Source organism: Lotus japonicus, chromosome 1 (genome assembly GCF_012489685.1).
Source record: "Lotus japonicus ecotype B-129 chromosome 1, LjGifu_v1.2".
In the NCBI taxonomy this organism is placed as follows: domain Eukaryota; kingdom Viridiplantae; phylum Streptophyta; class Magnoliopsida; order Fabales; family Fabaceae; genus Lotus; species Lotus japonicus.
Window position 1 is genome coordinate 48990966 of NC_080041.1, and position 19847 is coordinate 49010812.

Sequence of the window (19847 nt, forward strand, 5' to 3'; positions counted from 1 at the left end):
TTAACCAAGACCCGTCCCAACCCGTCCCTTGTACACCCCTAATGTAATTTATTAAAAATAATATACTACCAATGGTGGTCCTTACCAGTCCCAGATTTAGTAGTGACAAACATGAGTACTTCTTATATTGGTACCTCGTGGATCTATCTTTGGCTAATGGATACACAGTAAGAACTAAGAACAGTACGAAGAGGATAGGACTAATGGTGGTGGTGGTGACTCAGCTAGAGTTTGTTTGCTACTCGAAACCGCGTGCTGGCAACTGATGGTTTTGTAACAGTACGTGCATGATGTTATTTCTTTTCTTTGCAATTTGGCGAGCACCCTCTGACAGCGTGATCCATAATATATTTGAGATTCAACATGCATGCATTCTTCTCCATTTTGCCTTATCCACCGAAACCTTCGAGAGGACACCAAAGCCAGATATTGTAAGCCAGATTCGCTGTGCAAATAATGCACAACACATGCCATGCCAAGTGATCATTTTCCTCATTTAATATGCAACTAACAATAGTAATTATTACTAATTTCTTTTCACTCATAATCTCTACTTCTATTTAACTGTTTATGTTGAAGAAATATTTTATTCATATTTAATTATCTAGTATCTACTTACAATTTTAAGATAACAATTTTCAATTTTTTTTCCAATATACTTTTTTGCAATAAATTTTAATATTCTTACTTCCCATAAAAATTAAATACGTGAAAGAGAATATAAATAATGACCACTTCGGAGTTCTGAGTATGGGCCGTCTATGTTTAAAAGAGTCGGGCCGATTTTCATTTTACAAAACCTAGCCTATGTAAATTAAGACAAAAAATGCCATGAAATAGTAATTCTAATTAAGGGGGTAGTTTATTTTTCTATGGTATACTGTCTTACCTGTATGTGGTAGGGCCTAGGGCCATCTTTTATCAATTAAATGCATATCTTTAACAAAAACAAAGACAAAAAGAAACTTGTATAAATTATTTATGAAACGTTAATGATAAAATTAATTTTATAACTATTATGTTATATTTACTAAAATAATTTAATCTGAATTTATTTTTAATTTAATTAGAACGAACAGCTCGCCAGCTGATTATGTATATCTTCCTTGTATCACGTACCGGAGCGTATGGCGAACTTACCTATATGTTTGGGTTGGCTGTTTAATTGAGAATGTGACATATTTAGGCTATTCACGCTGTAACACCGCAATGCTAGCAGCCCCAACGCCTGCAACCGCGACCGCAATTTAAAACCCTGCGTCAGACGTCAGGTGTGTAAGACCAAGATTTGGTCATGTAGTACAACTCTATGTTTTGATGATTACATGTTAACTATTGTGTATGAACAATTATGGTACTCTAACATTGTTTTCTGAGTGTTTTAATGACTGGCTCTGACTCTGGTCAATACTCACAATTATCAGAAGCATTTAGCCCAAAGAGTAACCAACGCAACGCTTTCGCACTCTCTATGTTCTGATTGAACAGTAGTATATGCTTCAGAAGTTCTGAATATGATAAGCTCTGATACAGTTTCAGATCACTTAAAGTTCTGAAGACCAGAAGCTCTGAAGGTCCAGAGGCTTTGAAGGTCCAGAGGCTCTGAAGGTCCAGAAGCTAAGAAGTGAAGATTCTGAAGTCCAAGAGTAAGCTGGCTTTGAAGACCAAGTACTTCCAACTCTGATGTCCAGAAGCAGAAGATACGAAGGTCAGAGGATCCAAGCTTCCCTCTGACTCTGATCACAAAGCTTCACAAGTTCCAACATGAAGCGTCGTCTGATCAGAAGTCAACTAGGATAAGGCTCACGTCGCTATCCAAGTACAAAAGCAATTGTACTATCCTGACGACCTTACCTAAGATGTTCAGCCACAGCAGAATCTGGAAGTTTCGGATTTGCCCTCCAACGGTAGCATTTCAAACAACGAATACAACCCTAATCCTTGGAGTACAAATAGAGGCTGAAGTTGGAAGAAGACGCTAAGAAACTTTGTGCAAGCTCAAACAACCATTCAATATTCTCTTAGCAATCTTTCTTCAATCGTTCTTATTGTGTTTACCTTAGCTTTCTTAGAAGCATTCATTGTAAACCCAAAAACCCTCAAACAGTTAGTTTGTTTTTCTTAAGGGACCAAGTTTGGTCAGCTCCTTGAGAACACTAAGAGAGTGAATCTTAGTGTTTGCTAGTTCATTGTATTGTTAGTCACTGAGCAGGTTGCTAGTGCAGTTGTAACAAACATTGAATAGTGAATTGCCTTCATTCTAAGAAGGAAGAAATCACCTTAACGGGTGGACTGGACTAGCTTGAGCGATTATCAAGTGAAGCAGGATAAAATACTTGTGTGCTTCTCTTCTCTTATCTTTGCACCTTGTGTTGTTTGTTCGAGAGATTTGTCTAAATCTCAAGAGGGAAAAGTCTTTAGTTGAAAACGCTATTCAAACTCCCCTTTCTATCGTTTTTCATACCTTCAAGGTGTGGACAGTTACGCTTAGGCTTAACTTTGCTCAATCTCCACAAAAATCCTTGCTTCGTCACTGATGACAGTAGCAAGAAAAACACGAATTACCATCATGCCAACCAAGCAAAAGTCGACAATATAATCGATTTAGCATCGTCAATGCTCCATATCATTGCTCGGAACTAATGTTAACCAGCTTGAAGCTCATACTTAGTGTCGGTTACGATGATTGACGTTATGATTAGTATCAGTTTAGTCAACTCTAAGCTATCACAACACACTAAATATAATTATTGATGCTAAAATGTAATTAGTAGTGTCGGAAGTATAGACCAACTTTAATATTCACCTCTTAGTAATCCGACACTACAAGAAATAATATTACTATTGTTTATTTGATACTATTAGCATCGGCCAAGCAGGTGGTATATTAAGATGGGATGCTTTCTAGCTCATGTTAGCGTCGAGTCTGAATTGATGCTAATTACGTAATATTTTTTTTCCACTTTCTTTCCCTGTAAATCATCAATTCTAAATGCTTTATAAAATAACCCAACATGAAAGAAAGAAAAAATGCTAATGAGCTAATTAATTAATGTATATATATACAAAGTACAAAATTCAAATCATAAATGCTACTCTCTCTCCCTCCGTTTCCTATTATAAGTCACATTTTTTTAAAAAAAATTTGTTTCAAAATATAAGTCACTTTCTAATATCTAGGAAGCATTAAATAAACTTTTCCTAATTCATCCTCATATTTAATATGAAAGAGATGATGAACTTTATATAAATATTAACTTGAAGAGAGAAAATCATAGGAAAGTAAATAAGGGTAATCTAGGAAAGTTAATAATTTCTTTTACAAATTTATTAGGCTAAAAAGCACTTTTGGCCCCTGATGTTTCAAGTTTGTGCAAATTCTGCCCCTATTATATTTTTGTCGATGTTTCTACCCCTCATGTTTTCAAACAGTGTATCGTCTACCCCTCATGTTTTCAAACAGTGCACCGTCTACCCCTCCATGAGGGGTAGACGGTGCACTGTTTGGGGTAGACGGTGCACTGTTTGAAAACATGAGGGGTAGAAACATCGACAAAAATAGATAGGGGCAGAATTTGCACAAACTTGAAACATCAGGGGCCAAAAATGCTTTTTAACCAATTTACTACTAGTAACTATTTTTCTTAATCAAAGAGAATTAGGCATTTGTGACTTATATGTAGGAATAGAGGGAGTAATAAAAATCACATTATTAACAGAAAATGAATAAAAAAAAGTTGTACAACCGCTGATGGTGCTGAGCGTGGAGGAGGAGCTGATCACCGACTTCTTGGTTGTTCTTATCCACAATATAGTCCTGATGAACTTGTTTTGGTACCCGACTAGGGTCATTGGATGCAATATTCACTAAGCCTCCATATCCATAAACATATCAAACTTCGCAATGACATTTGCGACCATCCGTTTAGCCTTCGTAGCTCAACTTCGCCAGTTGCAACTCTTTGGTTGAGTACTTTAGTTGTTGGCTGTGACAATGCGGATGCCTCATTGAAGTGTGCATTTTTCAACTTTGGAAGTCGCCAACCTCGCTAAGGTTTCCTATCTGCTCTACCAACAACGACATCACGAGAAGCCTAAGACTTTTCTGTAAGTGAGGTGACAATCGCGGTGACGTTAAGAAACTGGTAGGGTTGCATCCTCAATGAGCTTCTATAGCTACATCATTTATGGGCCTCAAGTTACTAGGCCAATTGTAATTAGTTATTATTATTTCTATGTTTAATTTTAGTTTATTATTTAGATCCATGTTCTAGAATATTCTACTTTCTATGATGGTGCCACATGTAAGGTCACCTTTCATCCCTTAGTGTGGATAGTTAGTATAAGTTGTATGGTTTCCATTATGAAATATTAACAAGAAATATGGCAAAAGCCTCTTTTATCTTTTTCTCTTAATTTTTCTTTCATTTTCTTACTTTGATTCTACTTGGTAGAATTTCTCTCTACCAGAAACAAATCTCATTTGTCATATAATTGTCCACGAGTCTTTACCCCTAAAACCTCCTTCCATAGATGATGTTTGATTGTTTCGTCTATAGTGGATGGGTGACGTCGGAGGCTGCTTAGGTTGGAGTTGTGCAGTGGTTCATCTATCTTTCCCATGAATCTAATAAGGCCTAGCATCGGTCGTCCTAGCCTGCGTGATCATACCTTTTCGACATTTAGCACATCGTTGTGCAATAGGTAGGTTATAGGTGGAAAAAGTGAAAAAGAGAAGAAAATCGAGTAAAATGAAGCAATTTATGATGTTTCTAATGGTGACGTGGAGGCATGGCCATAGAGACCCCAAGGCTTGGCCATGCTCTATTTAAAATCCACAACCATATCATTCCTCTGGCACTCAAGTGTATGTGGTTTTGAAGGCCACGGTGGTGCATGCTAGTGTCGCCAGAATCACGTAGAAACCCTAGAAACTTTCTATTAAAGGAGGAATAAGGCCAAACCAATAGGACGAACAGAGAGCACGTGTGAACACAAAGGAAGAGAGACGAAGTGAAAGGTTCTTAGAGGATCAGGTTCTAGAGTTAGGATTTAGAGGATGATTATTGGAGTGCTCTAGCATAGGACATTGCGGGATTAGTATCTAATTTTTTTCATTGTTATGATGTTAGCTATTAGAATTTCAATGATATGATGAGTCGTTAAACATCCTCCCTCAAGGTTGCGATGTAGGAGATAATTTTAACTCATTTTATATTAATTTCTTTATATGTGTATTATATTTTATGCGCTTAATCATATATCAAGTAATTAATCGTACCACTAGTATGATAATTTACTTCTAGTGGAAGAATTACTCTATGGAACTAGAAAGATAATTTAGTTCAGGGAATTAGTAATAGGATTAGTTGCATTCCATTTTCTAATTGAGTTTAAGGAATTATGGATCGTGAAACATCTCCTAGGTAACTTTTCCATTTTAACCCTTATTCAACCAATCACGCCTGCATGGCAATTGCAACTGTGTAGTTTCCTTGGGTAGGTAGTTCAATTTAGGGTTAGTCGTCACTTGGTCCCTTAGGTTTGACAATTGGGACTTCATTCCTATATCACTTTTGTGATATAGTGAAATTGCTCTTATTTGTAAATGTGTGTATATGAAACATAGCACACGACCTCTAATTACAGATGGCAGGTTACGCATTGGCGAAGAGAGGAGAAAGGCAACAAAAATGACAACAAGGAGCGAGCGTTGCAGACCACGAGGATTGGTGAAAGGAGACAGAGTAAGAGGTGCCCCACAAGGGTTGACAAAGACGATCAGAACGATGGAGTTTTGGTGACAGCACATGTTGTAGGGACGACAAGAGTGTTAGGGTTTGCAATTAGAAAAAAAAAAAGACAAGGATAGCATAGTAGCATGATACCAGAAGATGAGGATAGCGAAAGAGGAAAAGCACCGGCAAAGAAGAGAAGGGTGGAAGAGGATTAGGATTGGCGTTTGAGAGAAAAAGGAAGAGTGAGCCCTCCTTATTGTGCGGTGGATTCTGATAATATCTCATCTTTCAATCTCTAGTGGATAAATTTTGGCAATACTGCTGGTAATAGTTGGTGAAAATATGCGATTTACATAAATATTCTTCCTTACTTTATGTGCTTAAGCATGTCTCTAAAAGTTGTTGAATTCCATCTTTTAGCTCCGAGTGATTCTAACCCAACAAAACTTTCAACTACTCACGGAGTGATTCTACCTATGGTGCATATTACTTTTGATGGTCAATAGTTTTTTTTTTCAATAGGCAAATATTAGTTGTTAATAATGTTAGTAAATTAGTCCCTCATCAGAGTTCGAGCCAAGGACACTTCACCCTTCATCCCATTATGTCCTGTAGCCCTTACTACATGAGCTAAGTAATTGTTTAATCACTGTCTGCAACGAAAAGTAACAGTTCTAGGTGCTTTTTGTTTCCTGGTTTCTATATATTGCTATGGGTCCCTGTAACTATAATGAGAGCCAACTTCATAACTTTCATCGAAGTTAACTTGTTATCATGCTAATACTTGTAGAACCATTATACAGTCCAAGACTCCAAGGATAAGTCCTTGATGTTCCTTTGGATCACTATCGAAGTGATGAGATAATCATCTCAATAATTTAACCAATAATGCTGAGATTTGAATAGTAAACGATTTGTTGGATTGTGATAGAACCAGACAAGAATGTAGAGAGAAAGAGTACTATTATGCAAGATAGACCCTAATCGCAAATAGGAATTAGAGAAGGATACATGAATCTGTTAAGTATTCGAGAGACTCACCTCTCTCCTAAGTCCCAATTTCCTAAATGATCCAAAAGATACCAACTCCCACTAACCCACTCTTACTAACTAACTCTCCAAGTACCTATCAGATTGTTCAATTACTAAAGCTCATTGTGATAACACTTGAAGTAGAGTTTTATGACTCAGTACTGTTTCTTTGAGTTCTCACTCCTCAGTCATACTGAAATTAACACTTCAGATTTGGATGTTAATGCATGGACATTTTTAAAGATCGACATTTATAACCCGCTTAATTTCTATTAGAAAGTATGTAAAACGGGAAAATAACACATCCTGGGACACTTTTTGTTGAAGTAGAAACTTGCCACTTCAACAAAAAGTGCATGGGATGTGTTATTGCGTTTTCATACTTTTAAACGGTAAACAAAACAGACTCTTGTGCTTTTTCTTCTCTTTACTACAACAATAGTTGATTTATTTACCCTGTTTTTCTGGCCAAATATAGAAGGGAGAAAATGATGAAGATAATGCTTGATGCAGAAGCTGATACCTCTGCTCAATTTCACAGCATGGGATGAATACTTTGCATACAGATGCTATGACTAATTAACCATGCAGACATGGTTAAGGTATCCAGTTCTTTACAGGAATGTTTAATGCTGAAAATCTCAACAAGTAACAGCAAAGTAAATAGCAAAGTTCCGAAGGAAAGTACATAAAAATACTTAAAAGATAAAGAACTTGATCAAGACCGGAACAACACAAGGATGCATCAAATTCAATATCAGTAATGGATGCAAGGATGAAACCTTCCATTACTCTTTTTGAAACAATGATATTGGATGTTGAATAAGCTCCAGAATCTGTATATGCTGCCTAAAGACCTACAAAGTAATTCGTTTGGTTTTTATTTGTCAAGTTAGTAAAAGGTTTGTTTCTCATTTATAGAAGGAAACTATAGGCAAGAAAATACCAGGTCGTTATGTACCTCATCCTTCAAAATATTAAAAAGAATCTAATCAAATTGATCCAATGTTGTATTTATTGTTTTTCTTTAACCAGAACAAATGTTGAAATAAAATATAGCAAAATTGACAAAAACAAATAATTAACCGCACTCAGATTCTACTTCTAATGTTACTTCAACATTTAAGAATTAGTATTTTCTTGTTCTCATCAAAACACCAATAACACTCTTTCAGTAAACGCGAGAAACTACAGAACGAGGAAGGAAGCAAAAACCATATCATATTACCTTCAAAAAGTTGAATTGGTTCAAATTAAGCAATCTATGATTTCAACTTCTGCTGAAGGCGAGTTTTGAATCAAAAAGTTCACTATTCCATCAGGTAAAGGGGGTAAAGGTGCAGTTCGGTCAAATAGTGTTTCCAATAACATGGCAGCTTCTTTCCGCAACTTGGCAGCTTCTTCCAGTGACACAGTAGCTGCTCTCTCTAACCTCGCACTCCTCATTATCATTCTCAGCTTAAGTGAAAGTTGTTCTTGTCTTATTATCAATCTCTTCAAGTTAGCCAATGAAGAGTGCTTAATCTTCAATAAATGAGGAACTAAGAAGAGAACCTAAGCAATGAGGGTGAATAAGATAATGCAAGTCAATAACATAAAAATGAAATCAAAAAGCATCTTCAGAAGAAAGTAAATACAAAGCCTCAAAAAATGCCAAGGTACCTGAAGAGTACTTGTAGTAACAGTCAATAATCTTACATTAACAAGATCTTGCAGCCAGGTAAGTAGAATCAAGGGAGGCTCCCTTTCATCTAAAAACAGTTTTGCATCAATATTCACTTCCTTAACAGAAGGAAGACCGCTCCCACAGAAGAACTGAGAAGGAAAATATGTGCAAGTGAACCTATAAAGACATGGTGCGGATAGCTCAATTGTGTAGATGTACAAAAGAGGATAACGCAAAGTTAAATTGACGAGTGTTTTGCTTGATATGCAGAGGATTTGTGCATCCTTTAGGTCACATCGATCCATAATCAAACTCTCCAACCTGTTAAACAGCAAAAATGGATCGGCACGGGCACTGTCGCTGCCGCTTGAACAAAAGGTGAAATTCACCAGATGCAAGGTGGTTAATGCTGGCAAATTCAGATGTTTAGGAAATAAGGTGCGCCGACCACTGACTGTGAGCTTAAGAGATGTTAAAGTATGACATGTGAAAATGCAAGGTAGCAGGTGCTGCATGTCACAATTAACATTCATTTCTAATCGCTGGACATTGTGAGAAACGGCGTAGTCTAATGTCTTTTTGACGAACTGAGGCTCCATGGGACTAATACTATAAAAATCAAGTCCGTGCAGTGCAGTTGAGCCATCCCGAAGAGTCAAAATTGTAGACACAAATTTGGTGAAATGCTTGGGATTTGAGGAGCATAACATAAGGGTTGGAAGGTGTTTCCAGAGATCCTTCCATCTAGCCGATAAGATACATGTTTGAACTGCATATTTGGCATTCATAAATGATAAAATGTGAAGGAGAATGCCATCAGGAAGGTCACTGAGCCTGTCTTTGTTGTCTTCATTTTCATTCTCACTGTTCCTTCCTCTCTTCGCATTCGGCGGAATCAACATCTCATCAGTTGAATTAGACATTCAGATAACTACCTAAGCATAAAAAAGGAAAAAAATTATCAAAAGATTCTTCTGCGGGCATTAATTTTGGTACCACCCTTTACATTCTAATACCATCCTGATTTTACATTTTTCCGCAAACCTGATTGCGGAAGGTATGGTTTGTATTCCGCAATCATAAATGCAGTATGTAATTCTTTCCCGCAAACATAAGTGCGGTAAATTTAGATGGTGAGAGAATGTGCGAGGATGTTACCAAAACTAATACCCTTCTTCTGCAACCTAAACGAATACGTAATTATACAGCAGATTTTCAAAACAAAGTAAAGTCATGTTCAATTGCATTGGGAAACAATTGGGGGAAAAACCCTAAGTATCTGCAAGCATGATAATCAGGGAAACTAGAAATACCTTGTAATTGAGTTGCTAGTTTGGCTGATTCAAATCAGAACCATAAACCCTAGCTTGCTGGTGAAACGAATGAATGGATAGTAACCGCTATCAAGTTTTCCAAATATATACTTTTTCCTCTAAAATAATTTGAGCGGAAGGTAAGCAATTGTTTGGTTGGACGGGAGGGGAGGGGAGGGGAGGGGAGGGGCTTTTAAAAATTTATTTTGTTTGGTTCAAACTTTTGGAAGGAAGGGGAATGGAAGGGACCAAATTCCCTCATAACTCAATTTTGTATCCCTCCAAAAGTGGGGGATTGGGAGGGGAAATAAATCACATGATAAAAATGCCCCTACACTTTAATTGAAATCTAATAGTATACCTTTATTTTTTTCACCCTCTTCGTGTGCTTCATTTCAAAACCATGTCCCAATTTTTTTTTGTCAAGAACCCATTTCTCATTTGCCTGAACTGGTATCGCAGGCTATATAGATGTGGAGATGAACTCGTTGGGAACTTGATGTTACGATTATATATTTTTTCAGCATGCTCGTCCCCGAGGGTTAGCTCAAGTGATAAGAGCTAGGGGACATAAGGGTTAGGGAGAGGAAGGTCCAGGGTTTAAATCCTGGAAGGAAAATTTAAAGGGGTTTTCTAACTTACTAACAATTAACCACTAACGTTTGCCTATAAAAAAACATGTTCATCTCTTTTTTTTTCACCTTACCCCTCTAACTTCTTTCTCATCTTTATGTTATTCAGTTTTCACATATCAATCTGATTCATTCCTTCTAATTTTGGTGTACTAAAAAATACTAACAATTTAATGAGACAATGGTTGTAGGTTTGTCACTTTATAACTATGTCTTTGGAATGATACATCATTGGGTATTTTAAAAAATGTTTGTTAAATATCTAATCTGGACTCAAATTTTTTGAAGTTTTTATTATAAAATATATTTTTTCACTTTTAAAGAACCACTAAATAAAGGGGTGTAAAAGTAATTTAATTTTAAAGTACCCCTGCCCTCATGAACCAAACAAAAAAGAGGTTATTTCGTCTCCCCTCCCTTCCCCTTCTTTTAACCAAACATGTTAAAAATTAAAATCTCTCCCCTCCCATTCCCTCCCCTCTCCTCCATTAAAATCGATCCCCTCCCCTCGGTTGAACTAAACAGTGCGTTAGGATTTTGCGTAATCTAATTTTTTTTGCATAATCTCCTTTTAATCTCAACAAAATATTAATTGAATAATCATTTCTTCACACCTCATTTTTTATGTGTAAAGAGGTGGAGGAAGAGAAAGATAGGAAGAAATGAGAGATAAAATAAAGATGTGATAAGTAATTTGATTGATAGAGAAGAGAGAAATAGATAGAAAATGAAGGTGGAAAAGAAATGAAGGTGTGTATGAATCATAACTCATATTAATTTATTATTTTTTCAAAAAAGGGAATTTTTTTTGTAAATCCAAATATATTGATAGAAATAAAGGACTTAGAGACCAAAAACTAAGACCTAGCAATAGAAAAAATAGGCCAACAAATGGGATAATAAAATAAAAATCACCAACCATCCATAGGAAATCGCATGTTACATGATTCTTAAGTAAAATGGAAATGAATTTTGTGCAAAATGAAATAAGCTTCTCTTCTTTGTTGATGAAATTGAAAATCTAGATACGGGCCTCTGAAAGAATGTATATATTTAAAAAAAAAACAGAAGAAAACTAAAAAGGGAAGAGAAAAAAGCATTTGGGAAATAAATTGAATGCTCTTGCTTGAAAAATAGAGGATCAATTAGATGGAAATTTTTGTAGCCTTTTGTGTGTCTAATTCTTCTATATCTCCATTATAATCTTTTGAGGTATCTCATATTCCACCATTGCTTTTTTGTTTGGTTGTGAGATGATTGATTGACAAATTTGATGCATTGTGTTTGTACTATCAGATTGGGTGAATTCTTCCTATGCACCTATGAGTGATGGTGGGTTGCGTGATCTCCCTTATGCTAATGTTTGGATTAAGTTTCTAAGAAGTTTTCTCATGATTTTATGCTCTGATAGGGGGGACTGAAACAAGTTGACATGCTTTTTGATTATTCGTTGTATGAGAATGATTTCATGCTTGAACTATTGGTTGTGTGGTGACGCATGTTCTGTTTTCTGGTCAGATAGAGTTTGAAGACAAGCAGAGTTTAAGTGTGAGGAAATTGATGTGAGTCTAAAATGTATGGTTATTGTATTGTTCTTACCATGATTTTATGCTTGATTGTTGCACCTTATATTAAGAACTCTTCTGTGTTTAAGTATATTTGCAAAATGCAGGTGAAAAGAGGACACAAGAAAATATAATGAAAAAGATGGCAAAGATGTCATTTCAAGCGGAGTATCACGTGCTAAAGAAAAAGCACGATAGTGCTTTCCAAAGGCCACGGTTGTGTCAACCAAATAAAGCTCTATGACCATGCAATCCCCCAACTTACCAATGGTTGGAGACTTATAAGCCAGAAGTCGTGTAGCTTAGCCTAGTAGTTTCTATTTAAGAGAGGTTTGGGAAAGTGTTAGTGTGTGCTAGTGGTGTGAGTGTAGTGTGCTAGCGGTGTGAGTGTCGTGTGCCAGTGTCATAGAGTCTAAGTGTGAAGAGTTTTTGCAGAGGTTGTGGAGAAGAAAGAACATGAAGAAGGAACAGAGCTCTAGAAAGGCAAAATCATACGTGAGCTATTCTTCTGTGGTATTTGTAAGATGCTAGCTACTAGGATTTTTATGCTTTATTCTTTTAATATGAGTAGCTGAATCCCCCTCTCGAGGTTTCAATGTAGGATATGATTTATATATGTTATGTTTAATTCAGATCAATACATGTGTTTTCTCTTTGTGCGCTTCCCTCTACGTGGAGTAATTAACCGTAGTGATCGTATGCTAGTTTACTCTTGGCGGGGGAATTAAACTATGGAAAAGGTAAAGATGAATGGGTGTCGAGAATTAGTTTTGGTGCACTCTTGGTTAAGGTAGTAGGATTAGTTTTGTATGTTTTCGACTCATCTTTGATTAGGTAGTGAAATATCTCTTATATACTTTCTTTGTTTTAATCCTTAATTTGGCAATCACGCTTCTTGATGGTTTTCTTTAAGAAGTTCCCCTAGATAAGTAGTTTATGTAGAACTTGGCGGTTTATCAAACACATGAGAATTTTAGTTGACACGTAGTTTAATTAGGTTAACATATATAAAGCCAACTGAGATTATCTAAGTGCATTGTGATCTCAGAGCTTTCTAAGTTCTAACTCTAATCTTTTGTCTTGTTTTGTTTCTTAAGTTTAGAATGCTGAATACATCATTAATCTTATTTTGAATGAAAAAATTTCAAGAGCAAAATATTTCAAGAATGCAATTGAACTTACTTAATATATCATATGAATTGCATTTCAGGAAGTTACTCTTATACCCTTTTAGGAAAGATCAATTGAGGAAAGATGACAAGAAGACAACTCACCCACATGGAGAAAAGTCAAAGAAGAAGAGAAGACAAAGCTGAAGCGGTCAAGACAGTTGAAGTGCCAGCAAGGACAAAGAGAAGAGGCAGACGATGAAAGGCAAGGAAGAATCGTCTGAGCATGCTAGATGAGGCAGTTAAAGAGTCAAGGCATCTACGGTTAGCAAGGAAACAATACACATGCATGACCAGACGAGAACATAAGAATGTCATCATCCATATCGTCTGATCAAAAGAAGTAGAAGAAAGCTCAAAGATGCAGTGCAACATGACTAGCAAAGGAAAGCTATGTCTGGAAGGGAGCTAGAAGAAGAAGAAGAAGAAGAAGAAGAAGAAGAAGAAGAAGGAGGAGGAGGAGGAGGAGGAGGAGGAGGAGGAGGAGGAGGAGAAGAAGAAGAAGAAGAAGAAGAAGAAGAAGGAGGAGGAGGAGGAGAAGAAGCAGAAGGAGGAGAAGAAGGAGAAGGAGAAGAAGAAGAAGAAGAAGAAGAAGAAGAAGAAGAAGAAGAAGAAGAAGAAGAAAGGATCGTCTCCAGGAGAAGAAGCTTGAGCAGCATTGATGCAGGCTCAAACAAAGTCTCAAAGCTCATCTAAGGGTGTAGATTGGAGAGCTTCAAGAGCACACTATGCAAGAGTCAATGTCAAGGCAATGAATCGTCTGAAAAGATTGAATGCATCGTTCGCAACTCAAACGTCTATCTCAAGACTGATTACAAAACGCAGTGTCCAGAGAGAAGAGCGTCATATTCAAATGGCAATATCTCTGGCACTCTTGATGAGAAAGTCAAGTGCTAAGAAATCAGGTGATACTCTACAAAGCACATTGACCAAGGAAACCAGAGCAATTGTCTACATCAAACGTTTCTTTCTCTCTCATCAAAGAAATAAAGAAATGGAGCACAACCCATTATCTAGGCCCATTGTTCAAGGCGAACTAGACAATCCATTTCTAAGGACGGATGAAGAACCTGGTCAAAGCTGAAAGCATCGTCTAAGGAAGATTATGGTAAGCACAATGTCGAAGACAATTAAACCATCAACGTCCAATGACCTCAGCATTAGGAAGGAAGACATGAGTGGAAGTCTTAGAGTGACCATGCCTAAGTAGAAACAGACTCATCATCTAGAAGACTAAAGAAATAGTGTTTGGAGAAGAACTGAAGACTGATGACATAGAGGATCACCCACACTGTCAGCAGCTCATTCCATCTTAACGCAAGGTCAAACCAAGCAAGCTCTCCCTTGAACCTGAAGTCGAAGATAGCTTTGTGCAGAAGATTCAAATTAAAGATTAACTATCTGACACAAAGCTATTATGAAAAGGAGCTTCGTGGTGTCACTATCAGATTTTCATATCTCTACACCAACGGATTAGAAACGCAGACCTATGCTACCTACTACATGACTAATCACATCTCTACAGCATAAAGTCTCCGTCAAACAGTAGCAAGCTTTGAAGATAGTACGTCACCGTTGTTTGATCCAACTTCTAGAAGATCTGTGAACGCCAAGCTCCAACGGGTCACAACGGCTACTTTTTGCTCACAAAGGACTCAAAAGTATAAAAGGAAGAAGCAAAGACTAGATGAAGTAGCGCTCATGCTCACAAGGATTGAGCTTTATGCTCAAATCTATGAAGCGTGAATTGGAGCCTTAGTGCTCAACATCAGACATCGATGATACTCCTAATGATCGCATCGTCTGATAAAAACATGTAGAGTAGATATTCTTAGAGTTTAATATTTTCTATCTCTATTCTATAATAGAACATAAAGCATAAGCCTATAGTTGAAAATCTCCTAAGTGATTTATGTTCTTGATTTTAATTGATCTACTATCCCTCTTAGAAGAAGAGATTTAAGAGTAGATGAAAACGATCTTGAGAAAGATTATTTTTTGGAGAAGTCCTGTCTAATACTTGTATTGGAGGAGTCCTTTCTAATACACAATGAATGAAGAGGCAGTGAAAGAATACTTAGAGGAGTCCTGAATAATACTCGCTAGGAGGAGTCTTTATAAACTCAAAATATAAGGCCTTATAAACTTGTAGGAGGAGTCCTTATAAAACGTTTTTGCTGCCCCCAAATGATAGCTATCAAATCGCGATATCTCTCTATTGTTTGGAAATCCAATTTTTGGATGGCACAATTCAAGTCCTCCCCTTTCTTGTGAAACTCTGTGTGTTTCTCTCCACTTCACTATTTGCTTGTTTGTATGCTCACTCTACCAACACTTTCAAACATTGATTTGCGAGAACTAGGAAATCACCCTTAGATTTAGTTTGTTTTCTTGATCCCTTGAGTTTGATAACTTGGATTTACAATCCTCTATTACTTGAGCAAAAGAGTGCACTGGCTCTAGTTTGTGTATGTGTGTTTTTAGTGCAACAATTAGGCAATAACCAATCTCTTGTAATATTTGAACCAATTCCCAACATTTAGTACATATTTCATGGACAAAGAATTTAGATCGCGTGCGTCAAGCCCTCGTTGATCAATCAACCGTGGTTGCACCCTCACACAGACAATCGACAGCGCCGGAACGTAGAAGGCGAACTCAATCCCGTGCACCTTGTCCAGTGATTGAGCCTAAAACTGAAAAGGTGGTGTACTTTGTGAATGAGCCTAAGGACGATTATGATTTGATTAATAACAGGGTTGCTGATGATAACGGGGGTGAGGAGGATAATGATGATGATGATGATGATGATGATGATGATGATGATGATGATGATGATGATTAGAATGAGGATCAGAAAGAGGATAAGTATGAGGATGAGGATGAGGATGAGGATGAAGTTTACTTTCAAGGGGGCCCTTTTAACTTGTCGTTGCAAAGGAGTTATACAACTCATGTTGCGAATCAAATACGGAAGCATTACACTAACCCAGATAAGGAGCAGTGTCGGGATCTTCTGAAATTTTACTATCATGGTAGACATTTTCAGGGGTAACTAGTGTACCACAATGATTACATTAAGGAAATGGTTCGCTATGCCAGTCTTGAGCCTCTGATGACATGCAATTTGCCAACTGTTGACAGAGCCATGTTGACGACATTCGTAGAGAGATAGCATCCTGAGACATCTTCCTTTCATATGTCTTTGGACGAGATGACCATTACCCTCGACAATGTCTCTACATTACTACATATCCCTGTTAGAGGAAATTTCTTTACGCTTGTCAGTCTCACTTGGGAGGATGCTATTGTTATGTTTGTTGAAATTAAACTTAACAATGGAGCGTATGTTCGCTACCCATGGCTTAATGATGCTATTGTTATGTTTGTTGAAATTAAACTTAACAATGGAGTGTATGTTCGCTACCCATGGCTTAATGATGTTGTCAGCGGATAAGGCACATGTGAGCGGGAGAGTGGCCGCTAAAGAATTCTTGTTGCGGTTGGTGGGGATAACTCTTTTCTGTGAAAAGAGCAACAAGATTGATGTTGCATACTTGCAGTTGTTTCATGACCTATCTAAAGTAGGAAATTATGCCTGGGGAGCAGCTGCATTAGCCTTTCTATATGATCATCTTAAGGATGCCAACTAGGACAACATCAGCACAGGTGGAGGGTACATAAATTTGATGCAGGTTTGTAAATTTTTTTATTTTTTTTATTTTTCTGAAATGTGCATTTTTTACTTAAGATAAAGGCCTAGATCTTTGAGCGCATTTTACTTCCTCGATAGTCGATAGGAAGCTGAACTCGCCTACACAAAGAACTTGCTGAGGGTCATGCGATGGATAACGCAAAAGGGTAATACCTTCTTCCTCCCGAAGAGGTGTGCCTTGGACGACCTTACTGCGCGCTCTGTTGTATGGGCACCCTACACTAGGCACAGAACAACCAGGTCGTTTGATTCTGTCAGCCTATATAGTGGGTTCATCGGACTCTCTGACATAGTACACCTTCGCTTGTCGGAGTAAGTTTTGCGGCAGTATCAGTTTGTGAAGAATGTTCCTAATAAGTCACCCTTAGATATACCCACTTGTCAAGATGCTAATCTGATGTTTAAATTCTTTGATAGTCATACAGTTTATGGGGTACTCTCCACATACCCAACTCAGACCTCTGATGATTATATGGTGTGGTATAGGGTAGTCTCCCACCCCATAATGGTTTCTCCTAAGACTATGGACGATGCTGTAGCAAATCTTGGGGTGAGTATTTGTTTGTTGTGATGCAACTACGTTAAACAATTTTTGTGGAACTTATACTGAATTGTGTTCTACATTTTATCAAGGTGTTCTTGAGCAGCTGAGGTTATGGAGCTTTGTAGTGTGGACCCCGAGGAGTCAAGATATGTTGACGGATCGAAGGTATGGGAAGCAAACTAGAATATGCACACAATCATAGAGCAGGCTCTGTATGGTGGGCAAGATGAGGGTGGTAGAGACAGAGGCGAAGGCGGAGACGAAGGCAGGAAGAGAAAAAAAGAGGAGGGAGGACTCGAGCTCTAGGGGTTGACTTGACATTGATATTATATGGGATTTCTTTAGAATTTATGTATAAAAACCTTACTTCTCACATGTGTTTTATGATTCCTGTATTGTGTTTTAACAATTATGGATACATGTAAATGATTGGTATGGATGTTAATTTCATATGTAAAATGTATGGATATTACATGTTTGGTTTGATTAGTATGAATGTGTGTAATTTGATTAATGAATTTGTTAAGTCTGTGCAGCAGATTACTGATATTCACACTTTAAAGCGCTTGACCCTCGATGAGAAACATTATTCAACCTTCCCATATTATACATGAATCAATCAGGTTACCTAACCCTTTAATTTTCTTGTTTGTCCGAGATTGTTCTAGGCGAATATAGCAAACATCTAAGCCAATGCATCTGATTCATGTAGATCGAGAAAGCTACTTGCCACTTGTTTTCCATCATTTGAATTGACCTAAACCATTGAGAGAGACCACACTGTTCTGCTACGTGCACTGCCAACCGACCATGCCCCTTTAACTTTTCTTTCTTTCTTTCTTTCCACCTCTACAGTCCAACACGTTCGTGTTTCTCTCCGTAGCTTACACCTTTTTATACTAGTGTATCACGTCTTTATATCACACTTCTTAGTGTCTTCCACCGATTAGTAAATATAGAACCTTTCACTGATCTTCATTTATAATATTCGCATTTTTATTCTTCTTCACTTTCTTATCTTTCAACTTAGTGGCAAATAAAATTAAGAAGAAAAATAAAAGTCTCATCATTTCAGCCATTGGATATGGGAACTTCTTTAATTCACTTTGTGTAGTGTGTATTTTTAAATCAGTTTAAAAAATATCATTTTATTCACTTGTCAAAAATTGATTTTCAAATTGTATATTTACTTATCTTTCCACCAAGATTGTAAGTAAAGGTATAAAGAACGTACTTTATATCTAATATCAGCATTCATTCATTTTAATCAATCAAAAAAATCTAAGATTTAAGAAGATTAGCTCGCACCAATTAAGTTATTGAAGATAAAATATATGCTGAAATGCTTGTTAAATGTCAATTAACAGAATAACATAACATATAGGGAATTGTTATCTGGACTCCTACATCTATTCGTACCCTATTAAATTCGTAATATTGGAAAAAGGCTCATTATAAATTATTTCGCTCGCACTTTAAAAGTGTGTTACTTACGCACTTTCAAAGTACGTAGGTAACACACTTTCAAAGTGCGAGTGGAACGCACATATTTATTTCTTTTTTTTTTTTTTCTTGTTTCACTCCTTGTTAATGCAACGGGACCATTCTGAGCTCAAATGTGCAGTCAAAATCTCCAAATTTCTCCACCTTCTATGAGTCGCTTCACAATCAGGAGCGATGCGGTTTGGAAAATTTGATAATTTTTTGCTCTGATGTGAAGTCTACCAACTACAAAGCTGAAGAAGAAAATAAACTAATCATCAAGCTATGAGGAATTTATCCAAATTCCTTCATCTGGTATTTTCTTTTGAATTTTTTTTTTTAAATTATTCCACCATAAATCTCCAAACATTCTATCTTGATTTACTGTGGTGGTTTCATAATTTTAAAAAATCATCTGATATCAATTTTGTTAAAATTTACAGTTAAATGCACGTTAATGAGTGAAAGGGAAGCTTACATACTAATTTTGTTGGAATTGAAGCATGAGATTATGTACTAATGAGTTAATATCAAAGCCACCAAGATATTTTTACATCACATCTTTAGGGCCCTATTTGGTATGTTGTATAGTATAAGGTCTGATAATGTAAACCAGATTGTACTAGGCCTGATACGATAAGGCTTGATAAAGTTTTAATACTATACAATGTTTAGTCATTCATTGTATAATTTGGGGGCGACAATGATGGTGGTGGTAGTGGTGACATTGGAAGGTGATGATGGTGAAGGTGGCAGTGGCGGCGACAATGGTGGTAGTAGCGGTGATGGTGGTAGTAGCAGTGATGGTGGCAGTGGCGACAGTGGCGGTGGAGGGTGGTGGCGGTAGTTGCGGTGATGGTGGCGGCTGCGGTGGTGGTAGTGACGATAAGGATGACATATCAACGATGGTGGTAGTGGTGGAGTGTGGTGGTGGTGGCGGTGGCAAGAGCGGTGGTAGTGGAGGGTGATGAAGGTGGCGGCAGTGGTGGTG

General features: G+C 37.1%; 2 protein-coding genes across 3 annotated transcripts; one reads left to right on the forward strand and one right to left on the reverse strand.

The window, feature by feature from the left end:
- Nucleotides 1-7298: 7298 nt before the first annotated feature.
- On the reverse strand, nt 7299-10078 carry LOC130742866 (F-box/LRR-repeat protein At4g14103-like). 2 transcript variants are annotated; one of them, XM_057594992.1, is made up of 4 exons: nt 9750-10078; nt 8433-9371; nt 7999-8324; nt 7299-7627 (listed from the first exon to the last, which is right to left on the reverse strand). In XM_057594992.1, the coding sequence occupies exons 2-3, from the start codon at nt 9357-9359 to the stop codon at nt 8019-8021; spliced, it is 1233 nt and encodes a 410-aa protein (XP_057450975.1). In that variant the 5' UTR covers nt 9360-9371; nt 9750-10078; the 3' UTR covers nt 7299-7627; nt 7999-8018. The 2 variants fall into 2 exon arrangements, with proteins under 2 accessions (XP_057450975.1, XP_057451042.1); XM_057595059.1 differs by lacking the exon at nt 7299-7627 and having other exon boundaries at nt 7656-8324; nt 8433-9367; nt 9750-10077.
- Nucleotides 10079-16484: 6406 nt separating this feature from the next.
- LOC130731889 (uncharacterized) lies at nt 16485-17993 on the forward strand. The gene is made up of 3 exons (XM_057584068.1): nt 16485-17142; nt 17248-17380; nt 17464-17993. Exons 1-3 carry the CDS (start codon nt 16955-16957, stop codon nt 17479-17481), a joined length of 339 nt encoding a protein of 112 aa, XP_057440051.1. The 5' UTR covers nt 16485-16954; the 3' UTR covers nt 17482-17993.
- The last annotated feature ends 1854 nt before the right edge of the window (nt 17994-19847 follow it).

Excerpts from the sequence above, each read along its gene's own strand:
- LOC130742866 (XM_057594992.1), bottom strand. The coding sequence starts at position 9,359 with ATGTCTAATTCAACTGATGAGATGTTGATTCCGCCGAATGCGAAGAGA. Across the intron at positions 8,325-8,432 it reads TTACTACAAGTACTCTTCAG|GTTCTCTTCTTAGTTCCTCA; the intron begins GTACCTTGGCAT and ends CTCATTGCTTAG.
- LOC130731889 (XM_057584068.1), top strand. The coding sequence starts at position 16,955 with ATGCGATGGATAACGCAAAAGGGTAATACCTTCTTCCTCCCGAAGAGG. Across the intron at positions 17,143-17,247 it reads GTACACCTTCGCTTGTCGGA|TCATACAGTTTATGGGGTAC; the intron begins GTAAGTTTTGCG and ends ATTCTTTGATAG.